This window comes from Myotis brandtii, unplaced genomic scaffold (genome assembly GCF_000412655.1).
Source record: "Myotis brandtii unplaced genomic scaffold, ASM41265v1 scaffold268, whole genome shotgun sequence".
Lineage (NCBI taxonomy): Eukaryota > Metazoa > Chordata > Mammalia > Chiroptera > Vespertilionidae > Myotis > Myotis brandtii.
The window spans coordinates 163,487-185,618 of NW_005360187.1; the positions used below are offsets into that span (position 1 = coordinate 163,487).

General features: G+C 46.5%; 1 protein-coding gene across 1 annotated transcript in view; it reads left to right on the plus strand.

The window, feature by feature from the left end:
- LOC102239827 (voltage-dependent calcium channel subunit alpha-2/delta-3) overlaps nucleotides 1-22,132 on the plus strand; it is a gene marked incomplete at its 5' end in the record, with an annotated part of 304,116 nt that overhangs the window by 108,913 nt on the left and 173,071 nt on the right. The window contains 6 exons of the mRNA XM_005868430.2: nucleotides 6,343-6,426; nucleotides 14,039-14,110; nucleotides 14,367-14,428; nucleotides 16,057-16,124; nucleotides 19,929-19,974; nucleotides 20,128-20,225. Of these exons, the coding sequence (XP_005868492.1) occupies nucleotides 6,343-6,426; nucleotides 14,039-14,110; nucleotides 14,367-14,428; nucleotides 16,057-16,124; nucleotides 19,929-19,974; nucleotides 20,128-20,225 (430 nt within the window). The remainder of the gene's footprint in view (nucleotides 1-6,342; nucleotides 6,427-14,038; nucleotides 14,111-14,366; nucleotides 14,429-16,056; nucleotides 16,125-19,928; nucleotides 19,975-20,127; nucleotides 20,226-22,132) is intronic.

Consider the following 22,132-nt stretch of genomic DNA (forward strand, 5'->3'; position numbering starts at 1 on the left):
TTAGATGAGATATGTCCAAGCACAGTGCCTGGCACAAGTCTTCATGACAATGAGAGGTTACAGGGGTAAAGCTGGCCAGAAAAAATGTTTGCTTTGTTTGTTTGTTTTTTTGCTAAAGACAGTGACTTAGAAAGCAGAACATATTGTCAGATTGTTTGCTACATTTTATGAATTTCTTGTTAGAGAAACAATGAACTTAGAAAACTGAAAACAGTGACTGCTTCAAAGTCCTTATCCTTGGGAAAGAGAGCAGAATATCGAGTGATGATCCCTGCATCATGGGAGTGAGGGCAAAATATTTTTTTCATTTCTTGCGCTTTTCATTTTTTTTTTCAAATTTCCTTGCAAAAATATTTTCAGTTTTTTTTCAAAAGAAAAAAAAAAACACACAGCAATATGCAAACTGCTTAAATTGTAGCCAGGAGAACAGTGACTGATACCACCTACTGGGAGCCCCTTTTCCTGGGGTCCCCTCCACTGAGGCTGGACATACTGTGACAGTCACAAACCTTGATTTGCAGACTGTAGGAGAGAAGGCCTGTCTGGCCACCTGGTCAGGAAACCACGTCCTTATATGAGAACTTTCCCTTTGACCTTGAGAATTGGCCACCTTGCCAGGCTGAACTATTTCTTTAAAGGAATAAAAATAGTAATAAACAACTGTACTGCTAAGACCTATTTTATTCTTTGAATGCACTCTCTAGGGATGAGCTCAGTGATGTAGGGGCTGCCATATCTCAGCAATGACATTACCAGTTTAGAGAGCTGGCCCAGTGGGCATGTTCTCAAGCCCTGTTTGCTAGGACATACTATATGCTCAGCCATGCTTGTACTCATTTGCTTCTCCACAGCCCTGTGAGCTAGAGGCTGTTACTTTCATCTTAGAGGCTAGCAGGTGCGCACTAGGCCCAGAGGAGCTCAGACAAGTGCACACCAGCCCAGAGGAGCCCAGACAAGTGCACACCAGCCCAGAGGAGTCCAGACAAGTGAACACTAGCCCCAGGGGAGCTCAGACAAGTGCACACCAGCCCAGAGAAGTCCAGACAAGTGCACACCAGCCCAGAGGAGTCCAGATGAGTGCACACCAGCCCAAAGAGTACACAGCCTATAGATAAAAACCTGATGGGAATGGGAGCCTGACGCTGGGCCTTGGTTTTTAACTGCTCTCCTAACTGGCCTGATTCACTGGTGGTGAATCAAGATGTGCTACTCGAGGACGGGAGATTATCCTTCTCTGACAGCTTCTCCATGCCTTCCCAAAGCTCACCTGGGCCTGGCTCAGCGCCTGATAAATATTCAGTGTCCAACAGTACTTTGGGGGGTGTGGGTGAACAAATGAGCAAGTGAGGGCACGAAGGGATGAAGGAGTGAAGTGCCCAGTGGCCATCAGCCCCCACTCTCTTTCATGGAGGAGAGAGGCCGTGCCTTCTTTCCTTCTCTGAAGTGGCTGGTAGGCCTCTGAGACAAGAGGAGGCCAGGACCTCGGGCGATGTGGCCAAGGTGTTCACCAGCTGAGGACCGTGGCTGCCCTGGAGGAGAAACATCTGCCCAGACAATGGCTGGCTCCCAGCCCGCGGCCATACCCTTTCTGCAGATGGCATTAGCTTTGGGCAACGCTTCTTCCTCTCCAGTTGTGGGCCTCCCACCCCATCTCCTTCCTTCCTGTTGGCAGCGCGGAGCAGCACGTCCCGTGTATCAATTATTAACACACACATTATTTGTTTCACAGAGGCTGCATGGATGTGTGTGGCTGATTTCCTCTGGCCCTTCCCAAAAGAACACAGAAAAACCAAAGGCATTTTGGGGTTTTTCAAAACAACATGAACATGGCCACCACTGTAGCCCATCCCATTACGCATCCAACGTGTCTGCAGGTAACACAGGCACTCATATCCAGACTGTCACCACTGCAGGAAGGCCTGGCCCTTCACACGCCCCCAGATGGTTCCAGCTTCCTCCTCAGATGGGTGCCCCTCTGGTCCCATCCTCCTAGGCCACAGGCTGGCTTGTGTGTTCACCACATCTGGCCTTTATTTAAAACTCCACCTCAAAGCACTTCATAGCACAGAATATCTTTCCTTATTAAATTCTCCCTCACATATTTTTTTCATAAAACAGGCACCAAAAACTACAAACCTACCTGTGGCTCTCAAAGTATCTGTTTATAAACCTTTGGAAACCGTTTGCAATTCGTTAATCACATTTTCAAAGGAAGTTACAGATTACAGATACACTAACAAATGCCATATACGGTGCCTCGGCCCCAGTAACAAGATCCTCACGCAGGGAAGAGGGAGAGGGGCTGGTGGACCTGGGGTTTGTCCCAGGCCCAGTCCCATGGGAGAGGGGAGAGATGGCCTGGGAGATTTGAGGATTTGGTTCTTTTTCTGTCTCTCTTTGTCTGTGGCCACACACATATGTCCTCTCAAGGGGAAAATAGGTACAGAGGATCAGCCTGTTTCAACATGTAATTTGTCTCGATTAGCATTAATGTAATCGACGGGTTCCCTATAGGAACACCAAATCACATGTTCCTAAATAATCATTAAAGTACCAAAGTTTGTGAACACTTCACTTAAAGCGTACTTTTAAAGTAGTTCATTTTAGAAGAAGAAAATAAAGAAACACTCTATACAAGTCGGAACCGTGTTGACTACCTATGCTTGAAATTCAAGTCAGCTTTTACAAATATTTAAAAAGGGAAGGAGGGTTATGTGGAGAGAATGTATCAGTACATGAAACATCTGAAAGAATACGGATTTCAGGCACAGCTTGATTCAGGTGTGCATACCTGGTTTCAGGACTTGCTTCATATCTATTCTCTGCTTTCTCTGCCCCGACATCATTCTCAGGAAGTAGTGGCCGCAGTGGCCAGGAGGAGCTCAAGTTCACATCCTCGCACCTTAATGATGTTGGTGGATGGAGAGCCTCTTTCTCTGGGCAAATCCAAGAAAGCATCCCAGATAGAGTTTCAGTTGGGTTGGCCTGAGTTATGTCCCCGTCTCTGAACCAATCTCCATGTCCTGGAGGGATCTGGGTCTTCCTCCCATGCTCAGGTCACTTGCCTACCTCTGAACCAAGGAGGTCTTACCTCCACTGGAACTACATTTATTGAGAGTAGGGTCAAGGGGTTCCCTATAGGAAAAAATGAAAGATGACTATCTAAGTGGGGGGCGGAGGGGATGGATGGTGACAATCTATAGCACAGGTGTCTTCCTAAAGAAGGTCCAATCTCTGGCCATTTAATAGGTTTCTTAATGGGGGAAATGACAAAGGTCAATATCAGGTCATTATGCTAGCGCTTACTCACCATTCCCAACCTGTTTCATATATGCATCCGACCACTGGCTTTTTTCCTTTTCTCACCCAAATTAATCACCTGGTTACATCACTATATTCTAAAGGAGCTCACCCATTACTAAAGATGCACATGGAAAGTGGTTCAGACCTGTTACACATGCCGGGTTAAGAACACATTACAGAGGGCCATTCCTGCAATGGGGTTCTGGAGGGAAGATCCCAGCTCAGTCTGTTTCTCAGTGAAATTCAACTACGGAGACTTGCTGGACTTGATCGGTATGCTGGGAAGTCTTATTTCCCCTGACTCTCTAATCTCTTCAAGTTTCATGAATACCAGGAATATAATGTACTGCATTTCTTGAGTGGTTATTTAAACAGTGAAGAAAAGACATGTTAGGAATGGTCAGAAATCCAGGGTTCTCTGCAGTTCCACTTGTGCCAGGTGCCATCTAAAAGGACTTGGGTTCTTTAGCACAAGTACACATTTTTCTACCGGGAGTGTTTGAGTCACAACTTGGTGTTGAGTATACAACTCTTGGTGTGTAAGATACACACCAGGTGAAGACATATGTATGTGCTTGTCTGACATTATCCTCTTCAACAAATCTCTCCAACCTGTCTATGGTTTGCAGAACAGTGACCTGCAAAATTATTGCATGGGTCCCCTTCATTTCATGGAAGTGAAGTATTAGCCAGTTGCATACAGTGAGCCTATGTCTTCACCAGGAGGGCCAGGGCTCTCAGGAATCATGCTAGCTACATATTAAGGGTTTATTTTGTGCCTGTGAATGCATTCCCCACTTCACATATAGTATCTATTTAATCCTCTAAACCTCCCTTGGCTGTGGAGGTGCTCTTATGTTTCCCATTGGCAACTGAGAAAAAGGGGGCTTGGAGCAGCTGGGCACCTTGCTCAGTCACATGCCTGATAAGGGGCAGGACCACTGTTCTCCCCTCTTCTAACAAAGACAGGTGGGTACTTTTTCTAAGGCTGAGGGAGCATTTGGTGCTCTGGACCTTGGGATTTTTTAAAGTTTCTTGGTCAGGGGGTGTGGTAGGTGGGGGTGTCCTCCCCCTACTGGCTGTATGATCTTATCTATCTTGTTATTTGATGTGTTATTTAACGTGTTAGAGACCATTTTCCTATATGCATGATGGGCAAGGAATTGACCTCCCAGAGGCAGAAGGTGATAAACTGTCAGCAAGTCCTTGGGAAAGAATGTCCAATAAATGGAGGTTGAATAAATGAATAAAGGGGCATTTTGAAACGACCAAAGGAAGTACTTCCACCAAAGACAGTTCAGACCTAGCATTAGGCTACCCAAGAAATTGTAATGGTTCCCCTTTAACAGTCAGAATCTGTGCTGCATGAACTTCTGGAGTGCCTGGTGGCTCTGTGATGGCTCTTACTAAAATGGGACTTGGGCCATTAGCACAGGTGACAATGGTCCAAGAATGTCTGAATCCCCCATCACACCTCCTCACTGAGACTCGAGCGACAGCCCCCTGCCCTCATCCTGTTCCTCCCACTCAGCTGGCCTGGCTCTCCTGAGCACAGAGCTGCCCTGCATACACGGACTTTCCATAACAGGATCCAACCGAGAGTCTGCTATCATTTACAGCGGCTTCTGAGGGAAGCACTTCCCCTCCTCTTCACTGGAGCGGGTCTGATGTCATAGCACTCACCGTGAACGCTGTTCATCGGAAACCTGAGGGCGGGGAGGGAAGGCCGGTGAGCAGGGCTCGTCAGGGCCCTGCCTCTTGGAGGCGAGGTGGCCTTCCCGGATGTTGGGGGTGGGCAGTCTCCACAGATGTCTCAGGGTTCCAGAAATTCAGCCAAAATGAAGAAGGCAAGAGGCTAGGGGACCACCTCACCCTGCTTGGCCCCACAGGGGCTCTCAGTCTGGTCTCTCTCCCTCAGACGTCACCAGGGCCAGGTTGGACCTGTCTGGTTCCACCTGTGGACAGGGATTTTCTCCATCACGTCTGATGTGCCCTCAGCACCAGTCTCCATAGTAGCCAATGTTCAAAGTGGTAACTTGTGGTTTCAGAGTCTTAGAATCTTATCAATTAAATCAAAGATGGACAATTTAGAGAGAAAAGCAAACAAGAAAAGGCTGTACATACATATATTTTCCCCAGTCTGACGTTAGCCGTATCTTACAGTACAGGGGTCCCTTCTCCTCAGCCTGCAGTAGAGGGCAGACTTTCCCACATTATAAGCGCCCACCAGCCAACATTGAAGACCTGAGACAGGAGTGTCCAGACCAAGAACATCCGGTTGATAAAAGGGTGGGCTTGCAGGGTGACTAACGCCAGTGATTTAGGGGGGAAATCCTGAAACCACGTGCCCAGTTATGAATGCACTCGCCCTCTTTTCCAGAGAAATGCCCCAATGGCCTTTAGATCTGGCAGCGATTCCCAACACCCACATCCAGCCCGGGGAGGCAGCGTGCTGAGCTCAGGACTGCAGGGGCCACTGGGGTGGCAGGTCGAAGTTTCTGTGTGTCTGCACACGTTACTAGGATGTTGAACCCACCTGTGGAGACCGGTGCTTTTGTAGCCTAACCAAGGGTGTGGAGTACATTGAGATAAGAGGTAGAGTGGAGAAGCATAAAACATAGAAGGACGCCACTAGGTATTTGATACCATGTGTAAGAGGCCCTTTTCTGTGTTTTAAACGGGCGGTTTCAGAGTCTTGTTGTGGAGGAAAAGGCTCTCCCCCATCTCACATACAAGCCCTCTGAGGAGGGGAAACTCTGATTTGCATCTGGTGATTTAGAGCCATGAGGTTCACTAGGTAAATTCATATCAAGCAAAGAGTTAACTTGTATATTCTCCCAGCTCAGAGCCAATGTTCATAGGTGTCTGGCCTCAGCTTTCCTGCCTTTCAAACCTCTAGGACTGGTACCAGGCTGGGCCTCTCATTGACGTCCCTCCATTCATGGTCCCCATCCTCAGAACAGGACTCAGGAGGATAAAGGTTGCCCTGCTGGTCGTCTCATGGAAGTGTTTTCTCTTTCTGTCTCTTCCCCTTGCTAGTATGAAGAAGGGAAAAAGCGAAGGAAACCTAACTACAGTAGCGTGGACCTCTCCGAGGTCGAGTGGGAAGACAGAGACGATGTGGTAAGTGATTTGTTTTCAAGCCTGGTGAGGAGGGAGCTCCACTGTACCCACTTCTGTACCTGGAGGCTGCCCCAGGAGCCAGCAAGAGGCCTACCAGAGGGACACCTGGCCACCAGAGGGACGCGGAGACAATGGGCCCTTGTACTGAGTTTGGAGTTTATAACTTTCCCGCTGATCAGACTGGTGCCGACAGGCCAGCCACCAGCCTGCTTTGCACAATCTGCAAAACCACCCCCTGGTGGGCTCTGGTCCCTTCTGCAGCTGATGAATCCATACGCCTCTTCAGTGCACTTGGTGGGACCATCCCTGTCAGGGAGCCTGGGTGGGGGGCTCTGCCCTGGGCAAAGTCAGGGGCAGAGTTCACCTGTCAGGATTTCATGTTTCTGCTCGGTGGGCCACCCCCTTTCCTAGGCAGGAACAGCCTTTTCTCCTTCGCAGGCCATTACAAAAGCCACATACCCATTTCTCACACAGATTCAGGCGCTGGTACTGCATCCAGAACTTCCCCAGGCCCACAGCTTAGCCCCGTCAGCCTTCGTGATATGTCATCATTAAGTCAGACTTGTTAGACATGGCTGCCTTTGTGTAAATGCTGGCGGGTGGTGCTTATTTAAATCATAACTATCCAGGTGTTTCTGTCCACATTCTTGCCCTTCACCTTCTCCCCATTGTCTCCTATTGCCTCTGCCAAGGCCATGTTCTTCTGCCCGCATCCTCCCTGACTTGTCGGGGTCCTCTCTTAAGTGTCACCATTGGGTCGGCATTGTTCCCATCCCTCGCTCTGTCCTGCTCTCCAGAGGGCTGTTGGTAGAGCCATTGAAGTCCCCAGGCTGGGTTCTCATGCTTCCAGAAATGTGGCCGGCCTGGCAGTTCTCTCGCTGTAGCTTTCTTCTCCCATCCTCACTCCCCGGACATCTCATCCAGCATAAATCGTGATTTTTTCTTTCTTGCTTACAAAATGCCAAGACCATTTCTGTTTCATAATGTAACCTATTTCCTTCTACATATGTACTAAGTCTTTTTAAACCCAGGTTCAGACAAAATGATTTTGCTATTTGATAAGAAGCGACTTCCTCATCTGCACTCTTTAGCACACACACATGGGGTCAGTGGCCTGGTAGAGTTTTACATTTTCTCGTTCTTACACATTGTCATCAGGATTCATGTCAGGTTCTTTGGATTGTGCTGCACCTAATGTATATGTCGTTTCTCTTCAACCTGCTCATCCCAAGAATCAGACTAGCCCAGCCGTGAGGAGCGCAGCTCAGGGATGAACCCGCCTGGGTTCAGATCTGCTGCTTGCTGGCTGCTGGCCCGGGTCAGCAATGATCCTGTCTGCACCTCAATTTTGTTTCTTGTTCTTTAGTTTTGTCCCATTAAATGAGTCTAATGATAATAGTAACTACCTCATAGAGCTGTTTTGGATATTAAATGTGTTGATATGTTGAACAATTTAAATGAAAGTACCCATGTGTTGGCATGGGGAGCGCTATGAGTGGCACCATCATCGGTCCTCAGGGGACCTTCTCATCAGCCCGTGTCCTGTGGGCTTACAGTTGCTAAACTGTCTCAGGAATCTCCAAAGGGTGCCTCCCATTGTTTCCTTTCTCTTCCATCTTCACTTTACCTGTTGTTTATTGTGCCTTCCCTGGACCTTTAGGTTTTCTCTCCCAGAAGGCATGAGCTTGTCAACATGCTTCCCCATCCCTTCCTCATTCCCACTTTCATGAATGTGGAGGGTGGACTTAATGATGCTGGTTCTCACTCCAGAGCCCCGTGTCCAGGAAGCATCCCTCGGCTGGTCACTAGTCACCGCTCGGCTGACACTCACTTCTCCTGGGCCTGTGACTGGAGGACATTGATTACATGGCTCACTCTCGGCATCACCTGTGCCCCAGTTAGTCTTCAGTGAGGTGATATCTCCTTTTACTAAGGATGGTTTGGAATATGCCCGTATTCCCTTGCCTCATCTTCCTTTCTCACAGGAGCTGCAGAGTGTCGGGTTCCCATCCTATGTACTTCTGAAAAAGGTGTGAGGTCACATATACTATTATTATTATTATTATTATTATTATACTTCTTTATTGTTCACATATACTATTAAAACACATGCAAAAAAAGACTGGATAAAATTTAAAAAATTTTTAAGATCAGAAATCATTTACAGGAAAATGAGTGAGACTTCTCGCTCCAGGTTGAGCCAGGCACCATGTCAACAATATGATGAGTAGGACAGCTCTGGTGGGCACGGTGAGCCAGGAAGTGAGCCTGACACATGCAGAACCGAGACTGAATCCTGGTGCTAATCACCTCCTAGAACAGCGGTTCTCAACCTGTGGGTCGCGCCCCCTTTGGCGGTCAAACGACCCTTTCACAGGGGTTGCCTAAGACCATCCTGCATATCAGATATTTACATTAGGATTCATAACAGTAGCAACATTACAGTTATGAAGTAGCAACGAAAATCATTTTATAGTTGGGTCACAACATGAGGAACTATATTTAAAGGGCCAGAAGGTTGAGAACCACTGGAAGGAAGAGGTACCTTTAAGTTCCCAGAGATGGCTGAAGGAATTGAGGGTGACTTTTATCTTATTCTTATTATCTGTTAGTCGTTCCCAGACTTTCCACCGTGAGCAGGATTATTTCTATAAACAGAAGGAAGCTGATATCAGTAGGAGCTCCCACACATTGAATTCTCCCTACAGGCCAGTACTGTTCGAAGTGCTGTCTGTAGACCAACTTGTTTATTCCCCATAACAATCCTGAGATATTGATGTGATTGCTGTCCTCATTTCACAGCTAAAGAAACTGAGGCAAGGAATTGCTGTAATGGTCCAAGAGCACTGAGTGTGGATTCCACGCCAGGCATCTGGCCCCAATGCTCTTGACCATGTTGGTGTGACTTAGAAGGAGCCCTTGAATCCAAGACTCCATGGAGACACCCTGTATCAGTGCCTTATATGTGTCATCTCCCCTAAGGGGTGCAGAAAAGACGGGGTGTGCCTGCCATATAGCTGCTGAACAAATGCTGCGATGGTGGTGTGAGTACGGCCCCATCTGGTTCTGCCTTGAGTCCAGCTGAAATCCCTGTGTTGCAGTGTAAGCCCCATTTCTCCCCCCCAACCCCCGGCAACTCACTTCTTCTTACCTGGGATGATGCTGATGGAAAGATTCCTCTGAGTCCTTTCTTTCCAAAGCTCTAGCGACCTCTTCTCCTGCAACTTATTTCCGAGACCTTTGGCTGTTTAGTTTGTTCTTTACAACCATTCCTGTACCTCTTCAGCTCATGGTTGAGCCTTGGGCCCCCAAACCAGCACAGCATGCCTGAGAGCCCAGGCTGAAGCAGGGAGAGAGAGAGGATTTTGTTGTACAAGTGCTCTGGGTCTGAGTCTGTTTTCACCTTCCGGTTGAAGGCTGGCTCAGGAATAACAGACTGTTTCTCCACTGTCCTCCCTTCCCCTTGAACCTGTTGGCTTGGCCAGGGTCACACCCATTGGGGCCAGAAGCGTTTGCCTCCTGTGCATCAGCAAAGGTGAAGCTCCTGATCTGATGTGGATGATGAACCTCCGATTAGGAAAATGAGTTCTCTTTCTATAATTATACACAAAATCTAAGGTGATCAGGGACTCTGGGGGAAGCTTCAGGCTCACAGTGGAACTGGAAGTGTGGCCACCAGTCATCGTTAGTCAAGTGGGTGCTTTGAGTGGTCAGCAAAGTTGCCTCGGCTTCAAAGTGCAGATGAAAGACAGACCCTCTGGGGCTCCGGAAGCACTTCTGATGTCTGATCGGCTAAGGCAGGGCCAGGGAATTGGGTGCTTCCTGGAGCCCCAGAACCCTGATCCCAGTTACCAGATTCTTGTTTTCAGCCTGCAGAGGTTTGTCCTGTATCTTAGGAACCATGCTGGGGTGAGAGCTGCTGTAATGCCCACTGCATGGGCACAGTAGCAAGTGCTGGCTCTCTGATAGGGAAACATAAAGGTATGTCATTGATATTTTAATTTGCCTTTCTTTGACTGTATGTCAAGTTGAACATCTGCACATGTGACTTTTTAAAATATATTTTTACTGATTTCAGAGAGGAAGGGAAAGGAGGAGAGAGATAGAACATCAATGGTGAGAGAGAATCATTGGTAGGCTGCCTCCTGCACACTCCCCACTGAGGATCGAGCCTGCAACCTGAGCCTGTGCCCTGACCAGGAATCGAACCCTTATCTCCTGGTGGGGCTGCACAGATGACTTTTGACGGCTACATAACATTCTGACACGAGCACACCCCAACTCCTTTGGAGGCGTCCCTTGCCAGGCCATGTTCATTGCTCCAGTTGCTCAGGTGGTAATCCAGGTGGTGGTGGGGTCGAGGGAAATCAGACACTCTGGGCAGCACCGCTGACCACGCCCTTCCTGCTGGGTGGGGACTGATAGCATTGTCACTCCCCTCCTCTTTCGCCTCCTCTCTGGGTACCACCTCGGAACCCAGACCCTGCGGCTGGTGGTAGCCCTGACTTACCATAGCACTCAGGCGAGCTGTCCCCTTCTCCAGCCTCACTTTCCTAGGATGGAAAAGTGACATTTCTGTGCTCCAGCCCCACAGGGCTGCTCCGTCACTGGACAGCCTATTGAAAAAGCACCAACCCCTTTCCGTCCTCTGGCAGTGAGGATGGAAAACCAGCTTCCCGCCAGCCCCAGGCCGTAGGGCCTCAGTCGGTGGGAGAGCCTGCTGGGACATCAGACCTCAGACTACTGCCTGGTCAATGTGTAAAACATTTCCTTTGATTTTAAAAAAAATGGCCAGAAATAGCAGTAAATTATTTTTCTATTAATACGACACAACTTTTATATTAATGCTTAAAATTTGTCCAAATGCTTTCTCTCCTGATTTGAAAAGCAGAACAACATGGGTTCAGGGGGCAGAGAGCCTGTGTGGCCGTGGGTGAGTGTCATCAAGCCTTGCCTCAGTTTCCCCCCCTGGAAAGCAGGGATAATAATGATCCCATAAGATGATTCTGAGACTCTTAAAACCTGTGCCTGGCACATAGTAAGAGCTCAGTGTCTGTCATATTACCCAAGCCTCCTAAGCCTGCTACACGATTTACACAGCACCTGGCGGGACCCCGGGGGTCTGGAAGTCCTCACTCATGAACACTTCCGGCGGGATGAATGAAGTTGAGGAAGCTGAGCCACAGCGAGGTCACGGGACAGTGGTGTAATCATGGTGAAGCCTGGCACGGGAGCCAGGACATCCTGTGTTACTTCTCTTTCCCGTGGCTGGCTCTTTTCAGTCGGTGCCAACCTGGAGGTGGCTATGAGCAGCAGTTCTCAACCTGAGGAATGAGGGGATAGTCACCAAATTCATTCGGTTGTTGCTGAGCAGCAGGGAAAGGCCATGGGGATCTGTAAGATCAGGAGACACCAGGCTGCATCAGAGAAGCTGTAGTTCTCCCGCGGCTCACCCTCAAGAAAGTCTAAAAACACTGGTTTACAGCACGGGCATCAGTGCCAAGCACACTAGAGTTTAAATCCTGATTCAGGACGCTATTGAGAGGGGTCTGACAGTAAAGAAAGTGGAGGGGGGGTGATAAGGAAGATGCTGCTGCTGCTCCTGGTGCTGATGTCGATGGAAGGCAGCCAACGTTGACTGAGTGCCAAGGGGGCACCAGGCGCTCTTGTCAATATTAGCTCCTCTGATCCTCCCTAAACCTCTGTGAGGTGGGTGCTGTCATTAATTCCATTTTGCAGAAAGGAAACTGAGGCTCAGAGGGGATAATTGATGGGTCTAGGACAGTGATGGCGAACCTATGACACGCGTGTCAGAGGTGACACGCGAACTCATTTTTTTGGTTGATTTGTCTTTGTTAAATGGCATTTAAATATATAAAATAAATATAAAAAGTATAAGTCTTTGTTTTACTATGGTTGCAAATATCAAAAAATTTCTATATGTGACAGGGCACCAGAGTTAAGTTAGGGTTTTTCAAAATGCTGACACGCCGAGCTCAAAAGGTTCGCCATCACTGGTCTAGGATCACAAAGCCGGTTCCAGGGTTCATCCCTTCACTACAGGGCTATCCTGCCCCACAGGTTGGTGTTCAGTAAGTGTAACCTACTTTCATTCCTATTGAAGAAAGGGGGAAGACCAGACTAATCATCTAAGCATTTTCCTCTAGAAAGCTGAGAAAGCACCCATGACCCTAGCCCAGGATCCTCCCAGGCCCCCGCTGACTGCTCTGTGCTACAGGGAGGTGGGGTGGGGAGGCACGGAGGGTGGGGAGGCTTACCTAATCTCTGTCTTGCCTGGGGAATGTGAGAGGGGAAGGTCCCAAATGGCTTTAGGCAGGCACCAGAAAGAGGAAAAATGAAAACCATGTTAAAGATAAATGGAGCCGTTCTTAAAAGTTAGAAAGTAGACTTAATTAGGACCAGCTCTCCCCATCCAAAACCACAAAAGTTAAAATGGGAAAATATTTCCAGAAATGCCCATTATGTGTTGTTCAAAAATATCTAGAGTAAAAAAATATATGTTTTATTTTATGCATGCCTCCAGATAAAAATTATGCTTTTACCCTGTCTCACAGAAGAGGGGAATGCAAACCCAGATCTAGACACCCCGAATCAGATCGAGGTTGCCTGCAAGCGTTGCAGTTTTCTATCACCTAGATCTTAGTCAAGCTCCTCAAAGAAAAGAGGGGCAAGGGTGAAAAAAGCAAAACAGAAAGAAAACCCAGCACAGGGCTGGGAAGGAGCCTTTCCTGACAGGCTGTGGCATGTCAGCATCTGCTCCTGTTCCATTAAATGGCCTTCCCTGTCGTCTCCCATTGGTGCCCATGACGGCACATCTTTCATCACTGTGTCTGCTGTCCTTCTCTGAACTCACGGAAGGGCCACACGTAATTAGGAGAGGTCAGCCAGGGGTGGGGGAGGGAGCCAGGCGCCCTGCTCCGAGGGGACCTCCAGAAATCAGATAGAAGGTTGCCCTGTTCCCTGCCCGTCAGTGTCATCGAAGCCATTAATTGACCCTGATTTCTCCAAGAGCATTTGGTGATGATTCATGCTATGAAAAGCTAATCCCTGGCTTCCAAATGGTTGGCCGTGTGTGTGTGTGTGTGTGTGTGTGTGTGTGTGTGTGTTTGAAACTACTGTGTAGGAAAACGCCTTTAACGCACATTTTGAAAAGTTATTTCTCCATGACAAACCAATGCCCTTTTTGGGAATATAACTTATCCCAAGAGACATTCTTGCTCCTTGAGTGTGTTGGGGGTTTGTCCTTGGACTTGTCAACATTGCATAGGCTTTTCTGTCGGTATTGCCTGAGGTTTACCCCAGCACCCCAAATTGAAGTTGAGAGTCATTTATTTATTCATTGTAGTTAGCCTCTCTCCCCTTGTCCAACAGCCATTGGGTGTTGATTCTGCAGGAGCCCTGTTTCCGAGGTCTGAGTGTCAAATGCACACTCACCATGGAAGCAGCCAGGATGCGGCAGGAAGCAGCCCAGATCCGTCTCACCTCTGCTTTGCACAGGCCTCCATTGCGCCACCGAGCTGGAGGGTGCAAGGTGCCCCTGTGGCTTAGTAACCCAGGGGAGAACTAACACTGTTTTCTTTTATCATTTTAGTTACGAAATGCCATGGTGAATCGAAAGACAGGGAAGTTTTCCATGGAGGTGAAGAAGACAGTGGACAAAGGGGTACATTTTTCTCAAACATTCTTGCCACTTAATTTAAAACAAACCACTGTGAAAAATTAGCTTTTGAAAGCTCTATCTGGAATAAATATCTTTCGCTGAGATCATTTTTCTCTTGTCTTTACTTATCTCAAACAAGATTCATGTAGTACTGTTAACCTGATCATAGTGTGTCCATTTATTTTTATTTATTTCTGAAAACGTCACCTAGCAGACTAACCATGTTTTCTTTTCTCTACGACCTTTTTTTTCAATCTAGAAACGGGTTTTGGTGATGACAAATGACTACTATTATACAGACATCAAGGGTACTCCTTTCAGGTAGAGCTGACCATAATACATGGACATTCCATCCGACCCATCAGTTGTGTTTGTACAAAACCTGCTGACACTCTCAGAGCTCATCATCTGAAGATAACCAGACACCCTGCCCAAAGGCTGGAGCGAGTGAGGAAGGGCCTGTGCCCAGGCTGCTTTGGTTTTTGGTTTCCAGGAGGGGGAAGATGGTTCAGGCTCACGCAGGGCAACTCACTCAAGTGTCTTGGCTTTTGCATCTCATTATCCAGCAAATAAGCTTTGGGGGTTCCAACTAAGGGGGGAGAGACAAGTTCAGAGGGTTACCAGGGTCCTTAACCATCTAACTTGCTGCCTAGTGAGTTTCATTTCACCTTTTATTTCCATGACCCAAAATTAAAAAAAAAAATCCTTCAAACCTGGAGGTAGCATACCCATCACTACATGCTGTACTTCCATTTGAATTTCTCTGAACTGTCCTTCTGTGCTTGTCCACCTTTGAATCCTGTTATTTCTCTTTGTAACAGTCCTGGGAAATGGCTTTGCCTCCTGCCTGCTTACAGATGCGTACGTGGCATTCTGACGTCTCCCGCTGCTGTTCCCGCAGCATCGGGACACCTTTTGTCAAAAGCGATTTCAGTGGGGCTGCTTCCTGTTCCCGAACAGTTGCCTCGCAGAGCTAAGGAGAGAAAGAATTTACTGACTTTAGATTAATCTGAAAACTAAGTGATGGATTGTTGTCATATAAGGCCAGGGATCATGGATAGGTTCCATTGGAACCAGAGCAACCCAGGGAACACTGGACTGCTAAGGGTGTTTGCCAAACGAAGAGACTGTGTTTTCAAAGCATGGTCTCTTACTTTAGACAAATGCAGAAAGTAGCTTACATCAGGCCCGTGAGGGTGTGATAACTCTGTTAGACTAGGCCCAGTGGTCGGCAAACTCATTAGTCAACAGAGCCAAATATCAACAGTACAACGATTGAAATTTCTTTTGAGAGCCAAATTTTTTAAACTTAAACTATATAGGTAGGTACATTGTTATTAACTTAATCAGGGTACTCCTAAGGCTTAGGAAGAACCACACTCAAGGGGCCAAAGAGCCGCGTGTGGCTCGCGAGCCGCAGTTTGCCGACCACGGGACTAGGGAGAGAGTGGAGCAAAGAAGCCCACAGAACAGCCATGTGGCTACGCTCAAGTGGTGGTAGAAGTTTTCCTTTCTGCCCTTGGGAAGGGCTTAATTTGCCCTAGTCCCAAACTCTAAGGTCTGGAGAGGCCCGCCTCTGGCTGAATGCAGGGCAGCGGTGCAGGGGTGCGTAAGGTGGTAGTGAAGAGCAGGGCAAGTGACCCTTTTGAGGGCATCCAAGAAAAGGGCTTGCGAGGGGGCTGCGCAGCTTGCCACACCTCTTTGTAAACACGAGAGAGCCGCCAGTTGCTGCGGGCACTTCCAATCAAAAAATGTACTTTGAAGCAGCTGATTGAACCTAAGAAAAACCAACACCAACTATAATCAGTGGGGTTTTGAAAATAAACTGTTGGAAAAATTGTTTACAGAACATGAAATGGCAATGTGAAAATGGAAAATAAGAAGTTAGCCCACAAGTCTATGCCAGTCGATGCCATGGGTCTCAAGATCTGCTTTGTTTCTCTGCACAGTTTAGGTGTGGCGCTCTCCAGGGGCCATGGGAAGTATTTCTTCCGAGGGAATGTAACCATTGAAGAAGGTAAGATGCTGCCGTGGTCAGTCTTATCCTTACTGTGGGAAGGAAGCCTGGGTGCCCACCATGGGTTCACTGAAGAACTTGGGCATCTGTCCAACACTCTGGCCAATCCCTGGACATTTGACTTAACTAACGGCCTCTTGATGTCACCTGCTTTTCTACACTGATTCCGAATGGTGGGAACCCCAACCAGTGGGGCCTTCCTTATGATTTCATTTATTTATATTCTGCTTTAGTCCACAGAGTTGTGAAGGCCACTCATAGGAATCATCCTCTAACTATATGCTTCTCACCCATAAAAATCAGTACCGGGAAAAATAAAACTCAAGCCAAGGAAAAAAAATGAAAACAAAAATATGCAAGCCTGGGTCTCCTACACATTTAAGCCACACATTTCACTTGTGTTTCATGGCAGCCTGGGTCCAAAGGGTCCAACAGGAACTGCTCATTTCAATGATTTCCATAGTTTAGAAGGCATAAGTGGCCCCTTCAGATTCCCAGACCCTCTGGTCTTCAGAAAGCACTGTAAACTCCTAGTAACAGGTAGCAGTCGTTATAGCTCTTTAAGACTAAAATAGTTGTCACACCTTTACTGTCCTTTTCATCTCCCCACAACCTGGTAGCTCAGAGAAGTTACCTTTCTGTTTCAGCAACTCACAGGGAGGGGTGGGCTGGCCTCTGAAGGGCTTCACTCCCAAAGTGTCCTTGAGTGCATCCCTTGCCCAACCTGGGTGTTCAGCTTTGCATCTGCACAAAGAAGGAGTTGGGCCAGACCAGTGCTCTGTCTGGGTGTCCCCAGGGGGTATGGCCAAGGGCAGAAGGTCTGTTTCAAGTCAGGTGTTAATGAAAGCTGGTTACAAATGAATGAGAAGAACTTCCAGCAGCTGGACCACCTTGTGGCTCAGATGTAGCTGAGAATGAAGCATGAGATCGGTTGTCCCTGAGATGCCAGTTATAGACAGTCTTCTGGTTTACCACTGATTCTCCATGCTGTGTTTCAAAGGTGTTGGTTTTTGTCTTCCAAGCAATCGTGTCATCTCAAGGAATAGGAAGGATAGGGAAGGGAGTTCATAGTGGCCTGGGAAGAACTCAGAGTGTGCCCACTGCAGAGCCAATCAATTGTGTGGCCTCTTCCCAGAGACATGCAAGAGAAAACGGGCAACTTTGTGACTTGGACAAGATACTCAATAGGTTGTGTTCTCCAAAATTATTTTTTTTTTAATTCTAGAATTTTCTGGCCCCATGAGCCATGTGTAGCTCTGTGGATATCACTGCCTATGAAGCCAGAAAATATATGTTTAAGCCATCTGAAGTCAAGCTGAGGAAATACCCCATGGTCAGAACAATCAGAGAGAGTATGAATAGATTTATGGCCTCTCATGTGTCCATTCCCTTAGTCAATCCTCAATACATGGTCTGCAAGTTGTTTTGCATGGTCTTTTGGATCATTTTTTAGTCACTATCTTCTCCCTGTATGTCCCACAGCTGGTAGGCTGAGAGTCAGGTAGAGATCATTTCAGAGCTAACTGCAACCACCATGCAAGACATTAGTCTGAATCCTCAGCAAGGGGCAGAGTGTCTGGTTATCCACAAAAATGAGGTCAGATCTTCCTCTCTCTGTTGGTCCTCTATGAATAAGAGGGCTTGCAGTCCTGCCACCTGTGCTGAGTCACAGAGCCTGAGAAAGCTGCTTCCCCTCGGGCTAACTAGGAGAGGCTAGTTACTAAGGGCCAAGGCATGATTGGTGTGCTGTTCTGTTCCTGGAGAAGGAAGGAGAACCCTGGGACGGACAACCTCACTTCTGTAGGATCCTCCATAAGGAAGCTGCCCCAGAGAATGTAGGCATTTTTAATGTGCTTTGCAAATGCCAGATATTACAAATATGGTGAACACATAGATTTTGCTCCAAATGTAAGGAGTCACTACTGAGGTTGAAGTCATGGGCTGTAATTCTACCTGCTGAAATCGCTCCTCTTCTGAATCTCCTTGACACTTAGTCTGCATCTTTAATATCTATTATACATAATGATTGTTCTGTAAATTAGAGACTATCTCATTATTGTCAGCATTAGCAATCATCAGTAGGTGTAATTTTGTCAGGAGGACCAAAATAAGAGGTGAAAGAATTAGAAAACAGTTCAATTTATTTGGTGCCCTAGGAACTCTGAGAGGAAGCAGTAAAAAAAGATCTTTCTTTCACGGTCTCATGTATAGGTCCTATGAAATATAGCCAGAGGGGGCTTTGTGGATCAAAGCTGATGAGAAAAGAAACTAAAAAAATAGCTAGAATTGACATCATTAACCCCATATTCCAGGAAGGCAAGATCTCACATGAGGTCCTTCACACTCATATTTCCTTCTGCCAGGAGCACTCTCTCCAGTATCTACATGGCTTTCCCTCACCTCCTTCAGGATTTTGCTTAACAGTCATTTTTTCAGTGAAGAATTCCCTGACGTCCATGGCTAAAACTGAAACTTTCTTTCTCCACCCTTACTATCTCTTGTCTCTCTCCCTACCCTTGTTACATTCTCTCTTCTTCATAGACCTCACCGCTAACTGATACTCTATGTATTTTAATTTTATTTACTTATCTCTCTCCTGCCACTGGAAGGTAAATGTCAGGAGAGAAGTGATTTTTGTTTTGTTCACTGCTATATGCTTAGGGCCTGGAATAGCACTTCGCTCAGTGAACATTTGAAATGAAGGGAAGAATTGTCCTATGAACCAATTATTATCTCATTCAATCCTCTCCTGAAGTCTCTGTGTTAGGCATGTTCACCTGTGTGTTCTGGCTGATAAAACTCAGAGTTGAAGTGACATTCCCAAGATCATTCAACCAGTAGGTGCTGGAGCCAGGATTTGGCCACTTGGATGATATATGATGATAGTCTATCTAATGTATCCCCTCCTTCCTATAAAATCAAGCAGGAGTGTGTGTTGATTGTTCTAGTATTTTTCTGTATTTTACACATTTGTATTTGAGGAGAAAATTGGAATCCGAGGTGCAATGAGACAGTGCTGGTCATTTGGGAAACTGACATCCTAAAACAGGCTTTCAGCACCATTGGAGTCCCTGAGGTCAGCACTCAAAAGTATGGCTGCTGATGACCCACTGAAATGAAGTCTCATGAACACACAGGGAAAGAGACTGATTTCACAGAGTTGGAGTGTTCTGGACCATTCTGTGAAAACGCCCAATTTCTCTGCTACCCCTGTTCTCTTAGCTACCTTTCCAGACAGATGACTCATTTTCACTTAGGATTCTGTAACAACTAGCCATGTTTGCTGGTCAGTTGAGTATTGGCAATTTCATACCATTCAACTTATAATTTCACCCTCACAACCACCCATCAGTTAGAGACTGTTACCATTATTCCTGCTTTGCACATGAAGAGATAACATTTAAAAAACTAAGGTAACCTGCTAAAGTCCCACAGGAGTTAGGTGGCCTCGCCCAGTCCCCAGCTCAGGCTGCATGGGGATCCAAAGGCAGTGTTTCCACCATCACCCTAAGCTCCTCTCCCAGGACTCACTGGTGTATCATTTCTCGGCAAGGAGTTGAGGCTTTCCTGGGATACACAGCCGTGGAAGGTGGTGGCTGAGTGAGGAAGAAGTTTTGCCTGGAAAATAACTTGTTTCCTTTGATCAGAGTCCCTTTTCTGAGGCAGATATCTTTGGGGTTGATGTCTACCCTTAACCAGCCCAGGGCCCCACCCAAGAACATTTGAAGCACGTGAGAGGATGAGGAGGGTCAGTGCCCCACACAGATGGCGTTTACTCATTAACGTCTTCTCCTTGACCTCCAGGCCTGCATGACTTAGAACACCCCGATGTGTCCTTGGCAGACGAATGGTAAGAATTAAAATCCTTCATCAGTACTGGTGTTTGGTGCCTGCTTTGTTCTCAAGTTCTCTATACTCTCGTGTCCAGTTCTCCTGTTTTAAAGGCAAAAGAAGGTGATGCTGTGACTATTTACATGTTGTCTGGGCCATGTCATGTTCGTAGGTCCTACTGCAACACGGACCTGCACCCAGAGCACCGCCATCTGTCTCAGTTAGAAGCGATTAAGCTCTACCTCAAAGGCAAAGAACCTCTGCTGCAATGTGAGTGTGCTTCCAGACACGGCGTATGCAGGTGGTGGTGGGGGGTGAAAGCAAAACCGTCGGTCGCTTCAGTGTTCCAGGGGAGCTTTGCTTTGGCAGAGACTATCAGTCACCTTAAATCCAGCCAAATGTCTGCTTCCTGTAGGAACAAGAGAAAGAATGTGGGTTATGGAAAGTCATGTAGAATTCCCAATCCCGCGGGGGTGAAAGCAAAACCTTGGGTCGCTTCAGTGTTCCAGGGGAGCTTTGCTTTGGCAGAGACTATCAGTCACCTTAAATCCAGCCAAATGTCTGCTTCCTGTAGGAACAAGAGAAAGAATGTGGGTTATGGAAAGTCATGTAGAATTCCCAATCCCAGATTAACCCTTTACACCAGATTTATCTTCCTACCAAACGATTTAGTCAAATAACCATTTAGTCAAATACCTGAATAGGATGAAAATGTTACAACAGGGAAGGGACTGTATATATCTGCTTACTTTTATTCTATAAACTAGAGGTCCAATGCACAAATACTCGTGCAAAAGCAGGCCTTCCTTCCCCCGGCTGCCGGCACCGGCTTCCCTCTGGCACCCTGGACCTGGGCTTCCCTCGCAGCCCCAGCTTCATCTGGAAGGACATCCAGAAGGACGTCTGGAAGGACGCCCAATCTAATTAGCATATTATGCTTTTATTATTATAGATGGTAAACCAGGGCTGGAAATAGGACTTGTCTTATTCAAGGTCATAATCTAGGTGTCCTAATTCTCTCCAGGGTGGGATTGCCACTGCTTCTTGTGGGGTATGTGCTGCTCCTCTCCTCCCACCAAGTGCCCTAGGAGGGAGCTTAGTGAGTCAGAAATGGCAGACAACTCATGCAGAGGGAGAGGCAGGGAGAGCAGCAGCAGGCCTGGCGCTCACCAAGCACAAGGTCAGATCTTGAACTGCTAGTTGCAGTGGCTACAGACTGGGCAGAGGGAGACTCATCCAAGATGAGCATTGCAGACCCTTAACAGCTATCACTTATTCAGTGATGTGAAATGTTCCTTACACGTGTTGTCTTATAGAATAAGCACAGCAGCCCTGGGAGGTGTAAGGAGATTGCCCAGCTCCTAAACCACATCTTCATGGAATGGATTAACTTTTCTGGATGTGCTCTGATAGAGAAAGGGTCAGCTGGACAGCCTAGGAGCCCAACTTTTTCTTTTTACTTTGACTTTTTGCAGGACAGATTTTTAAAAGCATAGAAATTAGATTTAAAAACCATTTACATTTGTCATCAAGTCTTAATATTTTGCCATACTTGCTTCTTGCACATTTTTAAGGAATAAAACATAACAGATAATGTTGAAGCCCGAGTACCCAATCCTGTGCAATTTCCTTCCCAGGGAGAATTGCCATCCTGTATTTGTTCATCATTCCCATACATTTTATGCTATAACTATATACAGGGTGGGGCAGGAGTAGGTTTACATTTGTTTGTATGGAAAATAATATAATAACTAATAAATAATAATACAAAAATAAATTGTTTCAAGTACTCCCAACTGTAAACCCACCTTTGCCCACCCTGTATATAGGTATCCATTAAAAATATGTAACATTATTTTCTATATTAAAATATAAGATGTCCGCAAAAATGTGTACAAACTTTAACAGCTGATAGCTCAATTTTGAAAATGAAATATATTTTAATAAACACTGGCTTTATAATTATTCAAAGTTTTCATATACATTTTTGGGACACCTTATATATTTTTCCATGTTTATTTTCTATAAATTTTATGTATATGGTATACTATACATATTATCAATTGTATAATATATGCATTATTCTACATCTTGTGTTGTCACTCATTGTAATTTTGAGAGATGCATTTGTGTTGATTATTTATTTTATTTACATTTGTTTGAATTACTATATAATA